Source organism: Gopherus flavomarginatus, chromosome 3, assembly GCF_025201925.1.
Source record: "Gopherus flavomarginatus isolate rGopFla2 chromosome 3, rGopFla2.mat.asm, whole genome shotgun sequence".
Classification (NCBI taxonomy): Eukaryota; Metazoa; Chordata; order Testudines; family Testudinidae; genus Gopherus; species Gopherus flavomarginatus.
The window spans coordinates 282,941,192-282,953,439 of NC_066619.1; the positions used below are offsets into that span (position 1 = coordinate 282,941,192).

The 12,248-nt window shown below is 45.5% G+C and overlaps 1 protein-coding gene across 5 annotated transcripts in view; it reads left to right on the top strand.

Moving 5' to 3' along the window:
- SFXN5 (sideroflexin 5) overlaps positions 1-12,248 on the top strand; it is a 176,150-nt gene that overhangs the window by 117,689 nt on the left and 46,213 nt on the right. For all 5 annotated transcript variants that reach the window (XM_050943416.1, XM_050943415.1, XM_050943417.1 and 2 more), the window contains one exon: positions 3,749-3,834. In XM_050943416.1, the coding sequence (XP_050799373.1) occupies positions 3,749-3,834 (86 nt within the window). The remainder of the gene's footprint in view (positions 1-3,748; positions 3,835-12,248) is intronic.

Genomic DNA, 12,248 nt, shown 5'->3' on the forward strand with positions numbered 1-12,248 from the left:
CCGAGAGTTGAGAGCAGTCCGCCTTGCGTGCCAGGCGTTTCAGCAGCATCTGCAAGGCCGTTGTGTCTCAGTGTTCACAGACAACACAATGGCCATGTGCTACATAAACAAACGGGGGACACAATCCTCCCCTCTTTGTCAGGAAGCCATTCAACTCTGGAACTTTTGTATAGCCCATTCGATAGACCTGGTAGCATCCTTTCTCCCAGGGGTTCGGAACACTCTGGCGGATCGACTCAGCAGATCCTTCCGCTCTCACGAGTGGTCGATCCGTCCAGACATTATTCATTCTGTTTTCCGAAAGTGGGGATTTCCCCGCATAGACTTCTTCGCTTCCCGCGAGAACAGGAAATGCCAGATGTTCTGCTCCTTCCAAGGTCTCTCCCCAGGTTCGATCTCGGAAGCCTTCCTGATACCGTGGATGGGCCAACTGCTTTATGCCTTTCCACCGTTCCCGCTGGTTCACAGAGTCCTGCTAAAGCTCTGCAAAGACGAAGCTCGCTTAATCATGATCGCTCCAGCGTGGCCCAGGCACCACTGGTACACCATGTTGCTCGACCTGTCGATAGCCAATCCAATTACCCTGCCTCTTCGCCCAGACCTCATAACTCAGGACCACGGCAGACTTCACCACCCAGACCTGCAGTCCCTTCACCTCATGGCATGGCTGCTGCGTGGCTAAGCCAATCAGAATTACGTTGCTCTGCCTCAGTACAACAAGTACTCCTGGGTAGCAGAAAACCTTCCACTCGGGCCACGTATCTGGCCAAGTGGAAGCGCTTCTCCTGCTGGTGAGAACCGCAAAATGTTACTCCCACCGAGGTCTCGATCCCCACCATCCTGGATTACCTCTGGTCTCTCAAACAGCAGGGCCTAGCGATATCATCATTGAGGGTGCACTTGGCGGCCATTTCTACCTTCCACCCAGGGGAGAGTGGCCGCTCCCGTGTTTTCACACCCTATGAGTTCCAGGTTCCTTAAGGGCTTGGAGCGCCTATACCCCCAAGTACACCGGCCTGCCCCTACCTGGGACTTCAACCTGGTCTTAACCAGACTTATGTCTCCACCATTCGAGCCGTTAGCAACTTGCTCGCTGCTATACCTGTCCTGGAAGACAGTTTTTCTCATAGCCATTACATCGGCCAGACGAGTCTCCGAGCTTCGGGCGCTCATGGTGGACCCACTGTATACTGTGTTTCACAAGGACAAGGTGCAGTTGCGACCACACCCAGCGTTCCTCCCTAAAGTGGTATCGCCCTTCCATATCAATCAGGACATCTTCCTTCTGGGCTTCTTCCCGAAGCCGCACTCATCACGGCGGGAGCAACAATTGCACTCCCTAGATGTCCGTAGGGCTCTCGCATTTTATATCGAACGGACGAAGCCCTTTCGTAAATCGCCCCAACTCTTTGTCGCAGTGGCAGGCCGAATGAAGGGCCTACCTGTCTCCTCCCAGAGGATCTCCTCTTGGCTGACGGCGTCCATCTGCACTTGTTATGACTTGGCTCACGTTCCCTCGAGCAATCTCACCGCACATTCTGCCAGGGCTCAGGCTTCATCTGCTGCCTTCCTGGCTCATGTACCAATCTAGGAAATATGTCGCGCAGCTCCCTCGTCCTTGGTCCACACCTTTGCTTCACATTATGCTTTGGTCCAACAGTCTAGAGATGATGCAGCCTTTGGCTCAGCAGTTCTGTGCTCTGCCACATCTCACTCCGACCCCACCACTTAGGTAAGGCTTGGGAATCACCTAACTGGAATGGATATGAGCAATCACTCAAAGAAGAAAAGACGGTTACTCACCTTTGTAACTGTTCTTCGAGATGTGTTGCTCATATCCATTCCACACCCGCCCTCCTTCCCCACTGTCGGAGTAGTCGGCAAGAAGGAACTGAGGGGCGGTTGGGCCAGCAGGGGTATATATCCGGCGCCATGGCGGCGCCACTCCAGGGAGCGCCCAGCCGACCCACCGAGTGTTGCTAGGGTAAAAATCTTCCGACGAACGTGCACGCAGCGCGCGCACACCTAACTGGAATGGATATGAGCAATACATCTCGAAGAACAACAGTTACAAAGGTGAGTAACCGTCTTTTTACCCTAATTGAATTATTTTTTCAATTTGTCAATGTGGGAAAAATTTCCAGATTTTGATTTCCCTTCCTGATTCAGAATGGGAAAAATTTTCAAAATCTAGAAGACTCTCCCGGGATGAAAAAACCACTTACTGCCCAGCCCTATGTTGATAAATTGGCGAGGGTTGAGAGAAGAGCCACAGGAGTGATTAGCAGTTCAGAAAAAAATAATTCAGGCCATGTCTACACTATCGCTTATGTCATCAAAACTTATGTCACTCAGCAGGGTGAGAAAAACAGAGCGTGGGTGGAGCTCCCCTTCCAGGAGGCTAGCCCCCCTCACTCCACCCTTTCCACCTGAACCCTCTCCCGTGGCCAGAGCCTCCAGCCCCCTCCCCCCCACGGCCGGAGGACCCCTGGGCCAGCTAGATCCCTAAGTCCCCCTGCCCCTGGAGGAGTCCCGGGCTGGCTGGAGCTCTCCCAGCTGCTCCGCACCTCCCCTCCTGAGACCCCAAGCCACCCCATGGGAAAAGCTCACGTCTCTTCCGAATAACCTGAGCTTTTTATATGCACCATGGAGTCCAGGGAGATTACTGATGAACCAAGGAAGTTGAGTAGCACATACCGCCTCCTCGGCTTCCCCAGAACTTGCATGGCGCATAATAATAATAAAAAAACTTCCCTGCAACTGGCAGCTGCAGCTGTACCAGGGCAGGCTTAGCCTTCCCTAGCCTATTATACTCTTGGCCTATGCAGGAGAACTTCTCCTGCCAACATAGCTACCACCGCTCGTTGGATGTGGTTTAATTATGTCAACGGCGGAGCTCTCTCACATTGGCATAGAGCAGCTACACGAGAGACCTTACAGCGGTACAGTGTGGAGATAGCCCTACAGTGATAAGAGTCAAAGAATGCCATCCTTTTAGCTTAACAAAGAGAAAGTTAAGGGGTGACTTGATCACAGTCTGGAAGTACCTGCATGGGGAAGAGAAATTGGTGGTTCTCTTCGGCTAGCAGACAGAGGTATGTATAACTAGATCCAATGGCTGGAAGCTGAAACTAGATAAATTCAGCCTGGAAACAAGGTGCACATTTTTAACAGTGAGGGTAATTAACCATTAGACCAACTTGCCAAGGGTTGTGGTGGTTTCTTCATCACTGGCCATTTTAAAATCAGCATTAGATGTTTTTCTAAAGATCTGCTCTAGCTCAAATAGGAATTAATTAAGGAAAGTTCTCTGGTCTGGGTTATACAGGAGGTCAGAACAGATAGTCACAGTGGCCCCTTCCAGCCTAATAATCCATGAATCTATATGCAGGTGACTGATATCAACCTTGTTATCAATCTTTGTTGTTACATTCCAGCCACATACATACCATTGAAAATACTAGGGGAAGGATTTCTGTCCCAGTGGATTGTTTGATCAATAAAGATTGGGAGCAGTTTTATTATGGGGGAGGGATAGCTCGTGGTTTGAGCATTGGCCTGCTAAACCCAGGGTTGTGAGTTTAATCCTTGAGGGGGCCATCTGGGGCAAAAATTGATCCTGCTAGTGAAGGCAGGGGGCTGGACTTGATGACCTTTCAAGGTCCATTCCAGTTCTATGAGATAGGTATATCTCCTATTATTTAGTTTTAAGTGTCTGTCTTCTATTTCTTTTTTTATTTTATTTCAGGCACTGATAGAGACAGCCCTGACTAGAGTGGTCCTGCCAATGCCTATACTGGTTCTACCTCCAATGATTATGTCTATAATGGAAAAGTAAGTGTTGGGTGATGTGGGGCAGGAGGGAATTTCCAGGGAAGGGAAGCTGGGGGAAAGTGAGGAACAGCCTTCATGGGTAAAGATGTGCAATTTAGGATACGGCTGCACTGGAGCTGGAAGGTGTCGTTTTCTGCTCAGGGAGATATACCTGTGCTAGCTCAAAAATAGCAACGTAGCCACAGCAGTGCAAGCAGCAGGAGGAGGCTAGCCACCCTGAGTCCAATCCCATCTAAGACCCCAAGTATGTACTCAGGTCAGGTAACCCACACAGGCCACCGTGGCTACTCTTTTGGTTTTAGAGTGTTGGTTTGATCAGAGCGAATGCAGGTATGTAACTGGAGGTTACACCTTCAAGCTCTAATGTGGACATTAACTGGGATTTCAGAAGAAATATCCTTGTGAAACTGGCCAAGGACAAAAGTATACTCCAGTAGATAGCAGTAATTGTATTGTTACACATTGTATTGTTGTTTCGGCATCTTTGGCCATCAGTATAGAATACTGCAGCATTAATACCAGTATTATGGCTTCTCTTTAAAAGGAACAAGCAGAAATCTTCTGTCTGAATGCTGCAGTTGCTTGATTACCTTTACTCTTTAGGGGTCTAAAAACCTGCTGTATTCAATGGAAAGATTCCCATTGATTTCAGTGAAGTTTGGATCAGGCCATAAGCTTGTAATTTCATGCAGGCCTCGGGCCTCTTTCTGAAAAACTGGGCCTAATTGTATGGAAGCATGGGTGGAACACTAGCCTCAAATGCTGTCTGTTGCATGCTCAGTGAAACTTGGCTTCCTGTGATTAAGATTGACTCCCTCGTGATGTATGGCTCCATGGTATTTCATTGCACTTTTGAGAAATGCTACATTTTTGGTATCACTTTAGGGTGTGTGTGGTATAGGGCAGTATTATCATAGTGTGTCTAATTACGAGTGTCACCGCATTTTAACAAAATATCTGCTACATCCATATCCCCCCTCCCCTGTGTTCCAGCATGTCTTTTCTTTTCTGCTAAGAACGTAGTGCGGTGAGTTCTTTTTGTTGTGGATGTTTACTCTTTCCTGGCTTTTTAAAAAAAAATTCTCTGTCAGAGAAGAGGCTATCTACTGTCAGCCCATCTGTACACCTCATTCTGTTTCAGTGGGCTTCAATGGGGCGTGTGTCACCTGTGAACCTTCAGAGACTGATTACTGCATTGAAGGATAGTGTCTCTAAAGAGCCAGCTACCTTTGTTCTCACGCTAAACTGGAAGCACTTTTTAAGCAAATGTTAATGATGGCAACTCTAAAACACTCCACTGACAAAGTAAACAATAATTAGCAGGACTGGGTGTTGAACCTCAGCTTTGTCCTTGGTCCATAAATGCCATTGGGCTGTGTGAAATTCTCTCTGCTTGTGAACAGGGATCAAGCCTTTTTTTCTGTAAGTGTTAATGGCTGATGTGTTTCTGGGCATCTTGCATTTGTTCATTTGTATTACTGTCACCTCTCAAGACCCTCTCCAAGACACCTCCAGTGTGCTAGGTGCTGTACAGACACATAATGTCCCTACCCTGGACTCTCTTAAATAGACAACAGACAAAGGGTGTCAAGAATCACAGTATTATTAGCCCCATTTTACAGATCGGATAATGAGGCAGAGCGAGATTAAGGCCCTGTCTGCATAGGGATGTTGACCGGAATAATTCCAATTTGGATTAAGCTAAACCGGAATAAGAGTGTCCACACAGCTATTCCAGAATAGCTGTTATGCTTTAAAATCACACCCTACCTTATTATGGAATAATTTCCTTGTGTAAACAAACCTTAAATGGCTTGCCCAATATAACAGAGAGAGTCCCAGCCCATAGCTTTAACAAGACCATCCCCCCTCTCTACTATTAACTATTTCTGTAGCACCAGCCCTGTGCTTGGTACTTTCCAAACAGACATGCTGTGAATACTGAGGATGCTGACTTCTCATCGATAGCGCTCAAAGCGCTTTACAAAGAAGCTCGCTGGTGTTATTCTTATTTTACGCACGGGGGAACCAAGGCAAGGGGAGCAGAAGTGGCTTGCCCAGTGTCTCCCAGGAGGTCAGTGGCAGAGCTAGGAATTGAACCTAGGACTCCTGAGACCCACATGGCTCAGGCCAAATAAAAAGTTTCATGAGATGTAAAACTAGCATGTTGTGTAGCATGTGTAAGGTGGTTTAAAGCTCGTATGGAACTTTTTATCCCCTTTGCCCAAAGATCAGACTGTGAACCCAGGTGTCCAGGTCAAATTCCAGCCTGGGGAATTCTGGCATAACCTTAAAATACCTCACTCCGTTCCAGTGGTAGTCACCTTCCTCTCCTTTCCCTCCATGACCTTCTTGGGCCTTGCCTTGCTCCAGCATCTCCTTTTCCCATTAAGTCCCCCAGGCACTAAGTACTGCCTTCTCCAGCCTGTGTTTCCTGAGATGTAGTGATCTTCTCCCTAACAATCTGTGGCTCTTTCTTGCTGCATGGACCTCGCTGTGGTTGCTCTGTTCATCCACATTTGCTCAATGTTTTTCTCAGGCCAGTCATTATAGTATGGAGCTGTCTGTCCCTAAAAATAGGAGATTGACAGCTTTTGGGATGCCAGCAGAGGGTGCCCAAAGACAGGAGTCTCCCAGGGGAGCCAGAAGACTCCACAGGCATGTACCTGTGCAGTTCCACATTTTTTTTGCAGGGTTTTTTGTTTTTAGTGGTCAGTGAAATAAACATTTTCAGTCCAATTTCATAGCAGCTCTCTGAGGAAAAGACTAAGGAGGAAGGGCCTTTTTGGAAGAAGTGAGTTTTCAGTTCAGGTCAGTACAGGAAGGTGGAGGCATAACAGACTGGGTCAGCAAAGAAGGAAAGTCAATTTATAAGGCCAGGTTTTGAGCTGGCCAGCGAAGCTACACAGGTTACTCCAGGACAGGATCTGGCCCATATTCATCCTATAGCACTCTATTTGTCATTTTTCTTGAAATCCCAGCTCCTGGAGTCAAACATTTAGGTGAGAATCTCAGGTTTCAGTTTTTTAACAAAGTAATTTTTTAGCCCTCATGGCTGCAAAGAAGAGCTTGAAAGTGTGACCTGAGTGCCCCCTAAAGGCTCAGAACTCACCAAACCAACAACATTATTATATATATATATATTTTTTTAAACATAAGATTTTTAAGCCATTTTCATGGTTTTGGGCTCTGACTTTTGATTTTTGAATGCTTTGGATTGGCAATACTGTGCTTATGTAATGAGGACTAGCAGAAAAAGGTGATAGAGAATAAGACTGAGAATATATTATTGCCCTTATATAAATCCATGGTACGCCCACATCTCGAATACTGTGTACAGATGTAGTCTCCTCACCTCAAAAAAGATATTCTAGCACTAGAAAAGGTTCAGAAAAGGGCAATTAAAATGTTTAGGGGTTTGGAGAGGGTCCCATATGAGGAAAGATTAAAGAGGCTAGGCCTCTTCAGCTTGGAAAAGAGGAGACTAAGGGGGGATATGATAGAGGTATATAAAATCATGAGTGATGTGGAGAAAGTGGACAAGGAAAAGTTATTTACTTATTCCCATAATACAAGAACTTGTGGTCACCAAATGAAATTAATAGGTAGCAGGTTTAAAACAAATAAAAGGAAGTTCTTCTTCACGCAGCGCACAGTCAACTTGTGGAACTCCTTGCCTGAGGAGGTTGTGAAGGTTAGGACTATAACAATGTTTAAAAGGGAACTGGATAAATTCATGGTGGCTAAGTCCATAAATGGCTATTAGCCAGGAAGGGTAAAGAATGGTGTCCCTAGCCTCTGTTCATCAGAGGATGGAGATGGATGGCAGGAGAGAGATCACTTGATCATTGCCTGTTAGCTTCACTCCCTCTGGGGCACCTGGCATTGGCCACTGTCGGTAGACAGATACTGGGCTAGATGGACCTTTGGTCTGACCCGGTACGGCCGTTCTTATGTTCTAAATATAATTTCTCTATTTATTTATAATATTTACAGACAATGCAGTAGATTTTCAAAGGCACAAATGGCATATAGGCACCCAACTCCCATTGACTTTCAGTGAGAGATAGGTACTTCGCTGCCATTTGTGGCTTTGATGATCTCTCCCGTTATAATATCTAGTTTTGGAAAGCTATGGTACATTACTCTGATTGCTGCCTTACTTTCCTCCCTCTTCAGTTCCAACATGAACTTATCTGCTGCTGTCTTGAGAACTGTGAATGCTTTAAAAAAATGGTTCCATACCATCTGAAAGCGTGGCACCAGTTTTCAAGTGCTGCGAAGCTCTGTCCTTTATTTATCTATAGCAATTTGTGAGTTATCAGCTGCCAAAATCATTTAGTATTGACATGGGGAAAATCCCAAAACTGTAATCACGATTATGTGATTTTTAAGATTTTCTATTTCAAGTCAGTTCAACATTAAACTACTTCTCCCAGTGGTGCTGCATTGCCTCACAGAAGTTGTAATTCAGATGCCTGACCAGACTACATCTTCCATGATGCATCATACAGCCTGGTCAGAGGGGAGACTGCATTGCATCATGGGAGACATGGTCAAGCCAAGGAACCTGGCCCATAGGAGAAAATGGTGGCTTGAGACTCCTGAACTACAACTGCCATGAGGCAATACAGTATCATGAAGAGATTCAGTTTAATTTTAAATTGGCTTGAAACAAAATGTTTTGGATCAGTTCAACAAACTAAAATATTTCAGTACGAGTGTAACCAGCCTGAAATGAAGTATTTTGATTTGGTATTCCTGATGGAAAATTGAAAAATTTTGGCAAAATCAAAATTTTCCAGTGAAAAATTTCAATTTTACAGGAGCTGCCTTTTCTGTCAAAAAATCATTTAAGTGGAAAATTGCAGGCAGCTCTTTTTCCTGTCTGTCTATCTGAGAGACAAGGTGTGTAAGCTTGAAAACTTCTCTCTTTCACCAACAGAAGTTGGTCCAATAAAAAATATGACCTCACCCACATTATCTTCTAATATCCTGGGCCCAACAAGACTACAGCAACGCTGCAAACTGTCTGTCTGACAGACGGCTGTCTGTCAGATCCTCATTATGGTGGGAAAGTTTTATTGCAGTTATAGCAAGAGACATATGAAATGTATTACACATAGCTTTAATTATTAAAAAAAATCTCATATTACTTTTAAAAATGGTGAGGAGAACGATGATTTATTATTTTTAAGGCTGAAGGTGATTTTAATTAAACCTAGGCCTGAGTCACAAAGTTCAATCTAGATCTTCCTCAGAGTTCTGCTGTGTTTGAATCTGTGGTTGTGGTTAGTGAGAAAAGTGACTCTTACAAATGCCACTCTGATTCCTTGTGTATGGGGCCAGTGGTAAATTGGTGTAATTTCCTTGGCTTAAGTGGAGCTATGTTCCATCAGCTGAGGATCTGCCCATAGTCCCCACCAATGGATTTTAGCTTAAAACAAGACTAATACAGTGTTGTTGGGGTTATTTGTCCCAATATTTTGAAAGTTTATTTTAGTGGCCAGTTCCTGGTCGTCGTCTTTCCACTTGGATCCAGGTCTTTCATCTCTCCCAGCCATATCTCACATCTCTCCATCTGCATGTTTTAACTCCCCCAGCTGCCTCTCTCATCTCTCATGCCATTTTTTTCAGCTCTCTTGGCGTCTCTAGTCTGTGCCTGCTGCGTATTTTAACTCCCTGGCCTTCGTTCTTTGCTCTTCAGGCAACTCAGTGTTACCTCCCACTGCTTAGCTCCCTGGTGTTCCGTTCTTTCATCATGTCTCATGCATTCCTGCTGCTTGGACACAATGTGGAAGCATCCAACCTATAGAATCAACATTTATTTTGGGATGGCATACTCTGTGTGATGAGCATAATGCCAGTTATTTTGCACAGATATATTCTTATTTCAGTTGTATAATAAACAGTAGCTATGTTAAGACAGCCTTAATAAAATATAAATATGGTTTAGCTGCATCCATGAAAGTAAGAAAATTCTAAGTATGGGACGTGAAGAATTTTAAAGCAGAAGAAAGTAGAAGAACTCATCATGTGCCTTCTCTGGTGTAGCCTCACTGGACCCCTCGCATAACTCTGACTTCAGTGGAGTTAGACTAGGAATGAATTTATCCTACTTGTATCTCACAATGTTGTCATCATTCAGATACTTGTGTGTATCCTATTGTGCAATGGTTATAGAAAGATGAGGAAGAAGCTGTGCAAGGATTCTCCAACTACGCATCAGTTGCCACAGCCATGTTCCCAGCATCCTCCCATTCCCCTCACCCAGCTTCCTTCTTCTCTCTCAGAAACAGAGTTAGAACCTGTTCATTTTATGGATTATAACCCCGTTCTCAGACACAATTGCAGACCACCATGGCTGACCTAACATCGTTGTAAACTACAGCCCTTGCTGGACGCTCCCATTGAGTTCATTGGGAACAGGACTGGGCCGCATCTTCGGAAGTGGTTCTGTGTGTTACCTAATGGGGCTAGCCTACACCATGCTTTGGGCTAGCATGAGTCTTAAAATCCCCAGTCCGCACTGGGCAAAGAAACCAGCTTAGCAGTAGCCATGCTGGAAGACACAAAAGAGTTATTGCTGGCATGATTCAAGCCAGAATGTAGACAGGACCTAATGACTTTTTTTAGCCATCAAGGTGTAAGGTCTGCTAAGGCAGTTACAGTGGTGAGAGTATCACAGGCTGCTGTACTCTTAGAAAGTTAGTTTGATATAAATGAAATAGGGCTGTTGGTTAATCACAGTTAACTCACGCGATTAACACAAGAAAATTAATCATGATTAAAAATTAATCCTGATTAATCACAGTTTTAATTGCACTGTTAAACAATAGAATACCAATTGATTTATGAAATATTTTGGATGTTTATCTACATTTTTGTATATATTGTATTCTGTGTTGTAATAGAAATCAAAGTATATTATTTTTATTACAATATTTGCACTGTAAAAATGATAAAATAAATAGTACTTTTCAGTTCACTTCATACAAGTACTGTAGTGCATCTCTTTGTCATAAATGTGCAACTTACAAATGTAGATTTTTTTTTGTTACATAACTGCACTCAAAAACAAAACAATGTCAAACTCCAGAGCCTACAAGTCCACTCAGGGCTTGTCTACATCAGAAAGTTGCAGCGCTGGTGAGGGAGTTACAGCGCTGCAACTTAGGAGGTGTACACATCTGCAGGGCACCACCAGCGCTGCAACTCCCTGTTTGCAGCGCTGGCCGTACTCCCGTTTTGTCTCGGGTGTAGAGGATCCAGCGCTGGTGATCCAGCGCTGGTAATCAAATATAGACACTTACCAGCGCTTTTCTTGACCTCCGTGGAATAAGCAGGTATCCCAGCATACCTGAGGAAGCCTCTGGTAATCAAGCTGGTCTCCTTCCCCGGCTTGCTCTCGCGTTCCCCGAACCCCGAGCAAGCAGGTCTCCTTCCCTGCGGTTTGCAGGGTGGTTCCGGGAACGCGAGAGCAAACCGGGGAAGGAGACCAGCTTCGCCGCGGTTTGCTCTCGCGTTCCCCGAACAAGCAGGTCTCCTTCCCTGCGGTTTGCACGGTGGTTCGCGGAACGCGAGAGCAAACCGCGGCGAAGCTGGTCTCCTTTCCCGGTTTGCTCTCGCGTTCCCCGAACCGCCGAGCAAGCAGGTCTCCTTCCCTGCGGTTTGCAGGGTGGTTCGCGGAACGCGAGAGCAAACCGCGGCGAAGCTGGTCTCCTTTCCCGGTTTGCTCTCGCGTTCCCCGAACCCGAGCAAGCAGGTCTCCTTCCCTGCGGTTTGCAGGGTGGTTCGCGGAACGCGAGAGCAAACCGCGGCGAAGCTGGTCTCCTTTCCCGGTTTGCTCTCGCGTTCCCCGAAACCCCTTGAAGCCGCCCAACAGCGCTGCAGTGTGGCCACATCTAACACCACTTGCAGCGCTGGTTGCTGTAAGTGTGGCCACTCTGCAGCGCTGGCCCTATACAGCTGTACTAATACAGCTGTAACAACCAGCGCTGCAAAATTTTAGATGTAGACATGGCCTTAGTCCTACTTCTTGTTCAGCCAATCGTTAAGACAAACAAGTTTTTTTGCATTTATAGGCGATAATGCTGCCCTCTTCTTATTTACAATGTCACCAGAAAGTGAGAACCGGCACTTGCATGGCACTTTTCTAGCTGGCATTGCAAGGTATTTATGTGCCAAATATGCTAAACATTCATATGCCCCTTCATGCTTCGCCACTATTCTGGAGGACATGCTTCCATTCTGATGACGCTCATTAAAAAATAATGCATTAATTAAATTTCTGACAGAACTTCTTGGGGGAGAATTGTATGTCCCCATCTCTATTTTACTCGCATTCTGCCATATATTTCATGTTATAGCAATCTCGGATGATGAGCCAGCACTTGTTCATTTTAAGAATACTT